The following is an 11,004-nucleotide window of genomic DNA, read 5'->3' as shown; positions in this document are numbered from 1 at the left end:
GATGCGTATTACAAAAAAGATATAAGAGCTTATTGAGTGAGAAAAGAAAAAAGTTTATGCAAACAGAAGAAGTCTTTACTCACCCAGTGCTTGTAAAGTGAGTTGAAGACGATAAGATTTCCTTAAAACGTAAACGGCCGTGGCATTGAAAGAGTTTTTATGCTATTGTTGGATGCCAATGCCAGTGTCAATGCTTTACAATGGTTTCTTACTCTTACCATACATAGTGGGGATCAGTTGGATCAGTTCTTTTGCAACATTTCTAGCGTTTGGTTATATTGAAAAGAAATATGCGCTTAATTTTGCTTTGATAGCTAAATAAAGAGAAGAGAAAACAAAAAGAACCGTGATTGCTATAAAAATAAAAAAAAAAGAAATAAATAAATAAATAAACAAAGTGAAATTTTTCTTATATATATATACACACACACATATACAGCATTCAAAAAAAGAAAAAAAAAAAACGAATAAATAAATAAATAAATAAGTAAATAATTTATTGCTACTTAAGAGCTTCTGTACGTTTGTGTACGTTCGTGTGGGTTTGTTTATTACCGCAATTGAATATGGAAAATCGTTTAATATTGGTACGTTTGCATTTTTTTTCATCACTCCCCCCCCCTCCCTCCCCCCCTTCCCCCTTTCCATGGATCGTGAAAATCTGGAAAATTCTATGAATGCTATCAAGCGTCAAGTTTGCTGCTTAAGTCGTTTGTTTGTCTCATGACAAATTTATAGATTTTTATTTCTTTTGCTTGAAAAATATGTGTTAGTAAAACTAGAAACACAACATCGCGATGAAATAATTCTTGCACTTGTTCTGGTTCGTCTGCTTTTTTCTAAATTGTAATTTTTTCTCTCCTTTTTTTTTTTTTCTTTTTTTTTTCTTCTTTTACATAAACTATGTAACAAACGGTTATTTGTAGTTTACAGCTATGCATGAAACGTAAATTGAATGGTGTTTGTGGAGATATGGTTGCATACGTTTGAAGGCTACAATGATTTATGAGTTTTTTTTCTTTTTATTACAGCACAAAGCGTACACACACACATATAGGCCCCTAACTAATATACACAGAGCGAGAAGCGCCACATAATCGCTGTAGAAAATTCAATGCACTCTTGACTTAATTACGATTCATTTGGATTTAATCTAGCATAGCTTAGCTTCCCAGCTTCTTTACTTACAGCCTTACGCCTATCATTCGCTTTCATTTTATGATTAAGTTTGAAAAACAGTTTTTAAGGGCTAAGGTACAAAGAGAATCCGTTTTCTACTAGTTCTGCTACAAGTCAAAGGTCGTCACAAAGCAATATCCGCCTTTATTCATACAGTTAACTGCTTTCGTAGAGTTACGGAAAACAATGAGAAACAATGAAAAGTCACTTAAGTTATTTATTTTATTTTATTATTTTTTTTTTTGATATGAATACAGAAGAAAGTTTATTTAATTAACTTTAAAGACCCTGAAGACAACCTTTAAAAGTTGATTAATGACGAAAGAAGAAAAAACTTAGATGCGGTGGTAAAGGGTTTTCAAGTATTCAGTTATGTTTTTCAAGCATTTTTTCTTTTTATTTTTTTTTGTTAAACTTAGACTTAAGAAAAAGGTCTTTCTAGATTTTCTCTTCGCAAGAAAACCGCTAACTGACTATTAGTTAAGATCGTTAAATGGTTCAATGACGTCTTGCTACATACGTTCATATAGCTGAGAATTATCTCTGCACATATGTACGTGTATCTACACATGTTTATATATACATTCACGTCATATCTATTCTCTTTTACCAACATATTGACATAGTTTGCTTGAGTTTAGCGTATTGGAAAGAATTCAACCCACATTTTACCAGCACCCGAAACGAAATTCGTTTATTAACCTAAATTTGTTTTTTGTAAACATTTAGAATACAAGGCGAGCGTATATTGTCGTACAGTTACGAGGTTAATACGATCAGTAACTGATTTTTTCTTTTTTTTTTTAATATGACTTATCCGGAGTGTTCCTCCTTAGGCGAAATACGGTCATGGTCAAGAAACGGAGAGAAAATTGAAATGGAAAAAGGGATGACTGCAATCTAGAGGGTAGTGTATCCATCCGATAAGTATCATGTCTTTACCTACTGAGCAATTCCTATATAGCTACAATCAAGTCTGGTCTACCACACCGAGAGTTAAAACCGCTAACAATGTCTCGATAGTCAAGACTCACTATCAGCTCAGCTATGTGGCACTATCAGCTCAGCTATGTGGCAGACTGAGTTTAAAATATAACATGAAGTCGTTAAACAGCTCTTTGACGACTTTCCCAGCATGAACAGATTTAGCGAGTGTCACCATAGCATTACATTAAAGGGAAAGAAGGGAAGCAAGCTTCTGGAGATATTCCACAACCTCTTGATTGTTTTTTGTTTTGTTTTAAACAACACTTTTCGATCTCATAAACAACGCATTGGAAGGAAAATGTTGAAATGTTTATAAACTGGCAAGGCCGACTTTTAACTACCCTGCATCAGGCCACTTTATATTAGTCTTTACCTCACTTTATCATAAAAAGCGAAAAAACAGTACACAAGATCATCCAGCCTTTGGTTCTGGAAGCAAATATAAATTTTTTATCAATACATTATACCTTGCTATCATTTTTGGAATCCAATACATACACAGTTATACAGCGTACACGAAAACAATCAATCCACGTTTATCTTTCTTTCCTGTGTAATGGAGGCCATAAATGAATAAGGTTTAGTACCGCTTTGGTGTAAAGAAAACACCTGATCCAACTGGTGATCGGGCCGTGGTTTGTTTGCGAACTTATAACGGCATTTCACTTACCGTCAATGCAGAACACTACAGAAATGTTATTACTGACTTTTTTTGGCACGAGTTAGATGATTTGGCCTGGGATCATAAATGGTTTAACAAAAAAGTGCAGCATGCCATACATTTTATGACAAAACATATTTATTAAGAAAAAAGTACGGTGATCGTGTAACTCCATTACCCACCCAACTCCATTAGACTTGTACTTGGGGGTTACGTTGGAGGATCGGATTACTCCAATAAACCACGGGCTCTTGAAATCTTGGCGATTGAGGTCATCAGGAGTATATATACATTGTTACTATAGGCCTAGTTTTCATAAGAATTATTAAAGAGTTCCGAAAAAGAGATTTGGTTGGCCCAACTTTAGCATAGTGAATTTACAGCCCAAGTAACTGCTTTCGACTAATTATCATACCATCATAAAATACTAAAAATTAGATCATCCATTTTTTATAAGAAAGAGTTTTTATATGGAGTAGGGTTTAAAAAATAGTTCCACCTTATCCAAACTTCTCATATTCACTTACTGTGCCAAGCTATTATTTTGTATCAATTTTTATGGAAAGACATTAAATGCGTGCATTTCTTCAAAGCAAAGAAGTCTATGAAAAATGACCTCAGAAATGATCCAAACCAATCCGTTTCCAGTTTTGTTCGTCCTTGGGCTAAAATTCACTAAAATGTGCTGAGGACTGCGATCTATGCGTTGAACGCGGAAGGAGATCTCATCTCTCAAGGGCGATACCTTTACTTCGATTCAGGAAAGGAATCGAAATTACTTGGCACAGTCAACGTTGACACCGTCTTAAGTTCTTCTTGGTGCTGCATATATCCGCACAAATCTAATGCACGTCCACCCTCATCGATGTAGCTTGTGAAAGGAAGGATTTGAAGAAAAATGTTACGATATATTATTCAAACCAAAAGGCGACGTTTATACAGTACTAGGGTAGTTCATAATCCATATCACTTGGAGGCGTAAAAAATATATATATATATAAATAGTATAATAAATATAGGAGAAAATAATTTAAAAAAAGTAAAAGGTGAACTTGGAGGTGAGCTATTGAACTGCTTCGAATTCTATAACTTGGGCAACTTTGGAAATAATCGTCTCGGATTAATTGTGCTAATGAAAGATTTTTTAAAATCTTGTTTGTTGAAACGCAGTTTATATCGAAAAGATCGCCTATAACTGCGGAAATGAAATCATAAGATGCGATGAGATCTTTGTGCTAAATATATTAAATCAAAATCTCAACTATTTGGACAACTTTCACTTGATCGATCTTGACCTAGATACATTGGAAAGTTTAGCGATGAAATTTTTTCAAAATTAATTTGACCGGAACATACTTAGTTCAAGATCTAGCTGCAAGTATTAAAACGAGTACCTTAGGTATAAGGATTTTGAAAAACTGAAACGGGGAACTTGTAGCTGAAATTGTAAACTATATTGACAAGTGTGCCTTAAACTTTGAATTTTGATTTGTTTTGATGATGAAAGTCTGGCGAAAATAATTTGATGGAAAGTAGTTTAGTGGTAGTATAATGACGTAGTTGCCATAACGAATATATTCGATAAATTTGAAATGTTCCAATGATTTAGGACTAACTCTGTGAGACAATTAGATAAGAAAGACGTGAAAAATAATTGCAAATCATCTCAGAACGAGGAACACATAACCCAGCAACTGATCGTAACCGTACGGAAAAGTTATTTTAAGAAAATTTTCGAAAAAAAACTTTACTAGCTTATTTTATTCAACCTGTGTGTTTATACCTTTGGATGTAAAAACAATTAGTATGCATATCGTTAAGCGAGTTGTACGAATTAGTCATACAATCGTTTAAAGTAAAAGAGTAAAAGAAAGAGAGACGTACAACGAAGGAGAAAAAACGTTTTGACCAAATAACCTTAATTTTTATTATTTTTAGATAATTTACGAAAAAAGAAGATTGTTAAAATTTTAAGTATTTTTTGAAGAATTTTATACCCACCAACTGAGTGTGGAAGGTATGCTCTCTCTATCGAAACGTTTGCAACATCTACAAGAAAATTTCAGAGATGCCAGATAGCTCATACATATATATTCTTGGGCAACACCCAATTGTGAAATGATTTAAACATGTCCGTCCGTCTGTCCATTGGTCGTAAAAATTAAAATATCAACTTCAAAATTGACAGAAACACGGGAAGCGCTGATTGCTAGGTTGACATTATGGTTAAATGGGTCGAATTAGTCAATGCACACACTCAAGGTGTAACGTAAACATCTCTTTTTCCAAAAACGAAAGCAAATGAATTTTATGCTCATGCACGCTACTCGTAAACGGCAACAGTTACAGTTTTGTTTACACACAAATATATATAAATCGCTGAACTTGTTACACTTCAACTAAGAGGTTATAAAACGTCCATCATTTCACATGTAATTGCTCGCAATAAACTTACAGAATATGTACTCAGGAGATATGCGAATTTCTTTCGAAATCTTGCGACAAATTTTACCACACATCGTGCTAAACAAAGTTTACCATAATCAGTGGCATTAGTAAGTGACCTTACAAGTCATTCGTATATGACTTCACTTTGCTGACTAATTGCAAGAAATGAGTAGAAAAGTTTAACTTAAGTGCAGGGTGTTGTGACATTTCAACCTAAATCGAACCGATCCAACGACATGCTTTATGTTGCTTTATCTAAAAAATATTTATATTTGAAATAACTAAGAGAAGTGAAAGTTTTAATCTCAGTAGAAAGAAAACCATTCATTTTCTTCTTTAGTTCATTGATTTTCTATGGAATTTGTAACGCTTAAGAAAGATGATCTAAAAGATGCAAACAAGATTTTATTGAAAGTGAATGTTCCTCAATGTAAATTAAATTTAACTTAACGGAAAGTTTTTTTAATTCTTTTTTCTTTTTCTTCTTCTTTTTCTGTTTTGTTATGTTTTTTGTAGAAAATTCTTTGTTTCACATTATTAGCCGGCGTGTCTGCTTCACAGACTACACAAATTGATTATGGTGAGGAGCCACCCGAAGGTTATTACGCTTTCGTCGAATCACCCAATGCTATACCGCCTAAGGTAAGACCGCCGCCATATACGCATGTGACTAGCAATTGCAAGAATGTCGCGAATGGCAAGAAGTCCTCGGTTTCCGTTAATAATATTTGCGGTGATCTTAATAAAGGTCAAATACCCAAGAATCCAATGCGTCAAAATGTTTTGGGCGAACCATATCCATTGTTAGTAGTAAATGAAAAAACGTTTGTTTTCCCTAAAACTTAATATTGAAAAATTTCTATTCTCTCTTCAGTGAACTTATACGCAATCAGACATTGAAATTCTTTTCAAAAACGTTACCAGTTTTGAAAGCAGACGACACATTGCCCAAGGTTACGCAAATCATACGCGACGATCCGGTTGAGACACTGGACTACAACAATATCGATCGTCATTACACGGCTCGGGCCAAACGCCAAGTTTCGGAAGACGAAGTGAAAGGAGAAATGGAGCATCATGATTACGGCTATTTTGATCCGGCTTTAGATGAAGAATTGAAATTAAAGCAACACCAAGAACAACGTAAGCCACGTAAATTCTGCGATGGTGGCGGAGTGTAAGTTCAATTTTGTATTTTCGATTTCGTTTCTGTTCAATTTTTCCATTGACTTTGTACGGACCTTAGGTTCTGCACTATTTATCGAGCTTTACAGGGTGATAGCTCACCCTCGCCCACAGCTTCGGCAATGACGGCTGAAAGGCGGGAAGAAATCGGTCCCATACGCTATGAAGGACCGCCTACACCATGCCCGGCGAAAGTGGAATACGCTACACCTGTATTTGCTAAAAACTATCAAGGATCGTGGCGTTACGTAGTACAGATACCCTACGAAGGTTACTTCACGCAAACCGTTGAGGTGACACGTTGCATACAGGCACGTTGCCATTATTTAGATGGTGGTTGTTTGTCATCGCCCCGTTGGGTTAGCCTACTCGTGGCAGAAATATTCTATCCGAATGCGGAAGATGCAGCATCGTTAACTTCCACCACCACTCAAACACCTTCAGTACAAGACTTCCAAGCTTATCAGCAATACTTGCAAAAACGGGCCGGTGTCGCCACTGCTTCAGATAATACCAATGTCAGCGATAATGGCGCTAATATTGATCAACACTGTGACGGACACGATGAGTTAGGCTGCTTTCAAGTGCGTTTATACTACGATTGGTTTCTGATTCCGGGTTCTTGTAAATGTTGGCGGCCCGATTACTTCGCCAAATACGTGCGACGAAAGTCGGTGGCTGATTTGTAAAAATTAAAAATTTTCGCATTTCGAAACCGCAAACGGCCGACAAGCTTGCTTTCAAAACCACAATAATAATCATATTTGCGTAGAAATTAAGTTCATCATCATCTCTATCCATTTTACAATTATGTATGAAATTTTCATTCTAAGAATCCTTTAATTTTCAATTTATTTCAACGCATAAATCTTTTAGGATTTTTGAGAGTTTAAATTTCGTTTTCAAACACCATAATGATTAAAAACGCTTAACAAAAACACTCGCACGTTATTCTCTACATCGATGTCAACGAGAATCAATTTTAACTCATCGACAATATTTCCATAGTATGTATTAAGCTAATTTTACTTTACTTTACTCGAAGTGGTATAAAAGTTATCAAGTCTTTCAAGAAAGCCGTTGTTTCGCGAGTCGTTTGATAGATGAGTTCATTCCGTGGAAAACGAGCGCAATTCATATCCATAGCAATATTAACATGTTCAAAACTGTCACTGCATCGTTCGGAATGGGGGCGATTTTCGAAAGCCTATTGGGCCTATTGGTACCACCTGCCAAATGTCGCTTGTTATCTGTGAAAAAATTGTTCGAGTGAACCATTGTGTTGTCAATGGTTCAGATGCGGCGCCTTTACTCATTTACGTACCAAAATAGATGTAGATATTAAATAAAAACACTGCAGCGAACTAAGCTCCACTATTGGATACTCTGCCCCGCACTATAGTTATTCATAAAACGACTTTCCAAACCGTTCTATGGCAAGTGGTGAAAAATGTAATCCGATTCAAACAATTATCAATAGTGTTGAGCCTTGGGCCAAAAAACGTCAGTGTACTAAATTCCGTTTAAATAAACCAAAAATTTGCGGACTGTAGATTGAACTTAAGAAAGAGTGAACAAATGGACAAGAATCCGTTTCTGAATCGATTGGTATAATAAAAAGTGGGTTTACCCTAAGTCCTTCTGGGTGTTGCTTACATCCGCACAAACTTAATACATCACAAATAGTGTAGTGTATAAAATGTTTACCAATTCAAGCCGGAAAAGATGTCCAACACTTAGGACCTGTAGGTTGAAAAAACAAAAAAACAATAAATCGGACAGACATACAGACACCGTTAAATGGGTTTAGAAAATAATACTGAATCAATCGGTACAATAAAATATGGCTCTATCACAAGTACTCCTAGGTGTTAAATTCATCTGCACATACTCAAGATAACCATTTATCACAAATGGTGTTGGGTATAATGAGCCTCATCACTCAGTATAATTTTATTCATGCATTTCCAGTACGCAATAAGCGAATGTATAGCAGGTGCGTCTGGCAGAGAACATTTTCTACTTTTTACTTTTCAAATATAATCGTGATAACAGTTGTATGTTGACAGCACTGCTTGTTAAAAGAGCCTACTCCTATAAGACGACCCAACTGAGCATTAAGTAAATCTGTATTTTTTACTGCCGCGAATCGACAAAGGATGTTTAATAACATGATTTTGCTGATTCTTGCCGTTAATAGGACTTTCTTATAATTAATTTATCGATTTCTATTGATCGCATAACACAGTTATCTCACAGTTATTGGTTACCGTCGACAGTAGGTTTATATTAATCAGATATTTGCAAAGTTTTTTTTTGTCGACAAAAGGGTTTTCGGCTAAACGAAAGACAAAGTCGAATTTGCCGACTTTCATCGACGATTAGCATTTTTCAAGTCGACTTTATACCGATTCGCGTCGACTATAGGTATTTATTTCATTGAATCTAAATTTTATTGTCTATTCCATTACCTTACACATATATGTGAAACAATGGACTCGATGCAGTTAATGTAAGACGCAATCTCAATTTAATTATGGGATAACAGAAACTAACTAAATTTATATTACTCTTTAGTATGTAGAACTCAAGAGAATAACTTTATATAAATAAAAATAAAAATTATACTCAATTTTGATCAATTTACTTGTATAATACCGGGTGATTCTCTTTCGCCAAAAATACACGTAACCAGTGAAAACATTATAATCGGGCAAGATCGAGTTTTAAACGCCTTCGAATGGGTAACTTCTTGCCATATGAAAGGCTATTCTTCATGAGGACTATTCTATGAGCGAAAACCCAAATTAAAAAAATTACATCGAAGTGGTCCGTTCGAAACGGTCAGTTCGTCCACTTTCATGGTAAAATATCAAATATTCTGCCTTCTGAAGATGGACACATTTCAAGACCATATGCGGATTGCATACGTCCACACAAGTGGGGCAGGAGAGTACGCTGATTAATAAGCAAGCCTTTCCAAGGAAAATAGAATGCAGTAAAATAAAGCAACCTTCCTAAACTTATTGCATCCAAGAGCCATTTTTATTTATTTACGCATTTCGATACGAAAGGATTACAAAAATTTCGACCAATGACGATATTAGCGAGTGTATGGACACAACTCACAACTAACTTTAGAAAATGCTTAAGCACTTACGATAAATATTTCGCAATTATAAGGTAAGACAAATAAAACCATTGCAGTCGGGCAAGGACAACTATTAAATACCTTACACCACTTTGCCTAGTAGAGCTAGTTATTCGATCCTTTTAATAATAATACACTAAAAAGTAGATATGATTTCTATACAGAGGCATACCTTTTATGAAAACCCACATATTGGACGATGCCCAAAACAGCATATGACAAACCAAAATTAGCAAACTTCCCAAAACTTTTCTTATTTCGACCTTTCCATCATAGAGAACTAGAAATTACACCTTCTCTCCACATAAAAGATTGCTTTTTATGATAACCCTCACACATGGTAAGGTCCAAAAACTAGACGTATGTGATCCAAATATCCTACTGTTAATTTTAAACATTAAATAATTGAATTCAATTTTCGGAACGGTTCATTATTCCTGCGAAATCTTATATGGAGTGGGGTCCGCGAAATAGAGCCATGTGGCTCAAATTTCATCCGCTTAATTTTTATGTCAACTCACTACCATAAGCAAATTTTCATCATACAACATTAACAAATGGTCATTTCGCCATTCAAGAATTTACATTTCCTGGAAACCTTAATACGCGGTGGTGCCCGAAAAATAGATCTACGTTGTCCAAATTCGATAAGGTTGATGTTGTTGTCTGTTGACTATTATGAACCAATTTTCTCCTTGAAGTATTCAAAAAGTAGATCTTCTTACCATATAATGATTCAGATCTCGTAAGAGCGGTCACATGAGAGAGGGTTCAAAAATTGCCTTTGCGCATCAAATTTTTCGTAACAATTTAAAATGTCGAAATACAATTACGGGACTTTTGCCGATTAATTTTGAAAAATTGTAATCAGAAAACTTAATTGATCCGAATCGTTTTTAATAGCGATGGTCTTTGATTCAAAATAATTTGTTGTGCCAAATTTCATCAAAATGTCTCGAAAATTTGCGACATCTAGAGTGAATACAAATTTAGCATCGGTTGCCAAGCGATTGCTTAAAAGCTTAGCCCAGTTCGTTTTATATTGAATCTTATTATCTACATAATTACGCGGTTAAGATTGTACGGGTGTAGGTAGCACCCAGCAAGACATGAGATAAACCCACCTTCTATTACACCGATCGATTCAGAAAATAATTCTAAGCTTGTCTGTCCGCTTGTTTTCTGCCCATGCAATCTTGCAGGTTCAATCTGCAGGTTAGGAATTTTTAGATATTTTAATAGGGTTTGATGCGCCAGCGTGTTTAGCCCAAGCGCGAATGCTATTGAAAATGTTTCGGATCGGAACACTTTTAAGGACATTCCTTTGTGACTTCCTATGTTACTTCAAAAAAAAAGAATATTCTCTTTCCATATATATTCACAGAAATGGTTT

The 11,004-nt window shown here is 35.1% G+C and overlaps 1 protein-coding gene across 1 annotated transcript; it reads left to right on the top strand.

Annotated features, from left to right (window-relative positions):
• The first annotated feature begins 429 nt into the window (after window positions 1–429).
• On the top strand, window positions 430–8,851 carry LOC119635697. Its single transcript, XM_038030660.1, has 4 exons — window positions 430–587; window positions 5,792–6,078; window positions 6,150–6,452; window positions 6,522–8,851. Exons 1-4 carry the CDS (start codon window positions 567–569, stop codon window positions 7,147–7,149), a joined length of 1,239 nt encoding a protein of 412 aa, XP_037886588.1. The 5' UTR covers window positions 430–566; the 3' UTR covers window positions 7,150–8,851.
• Window positions 8,852–11,004: the final 2,153 nt, after the last annotated feature.

Source organism: Glossina fuscipes, unplaced genomic scaffold, assembly GCF_014805625.2.
Source record: "Glossina fuscipes isolate IAEA_lab_2018 unplaced genomic scaffold, Yale_Gfus_2 27, whole genome shotgun sequence".
NCBI lineage: Eukaryota > Metazoa > Arthropoda > Insecta > Diptera > Glossinidae > Glossina > Glossina fuscipes.
Note: the sequence above shows the minus strand (reverse complement) of the source record. Positions and strands in the feature narration are given on the sequence as shown.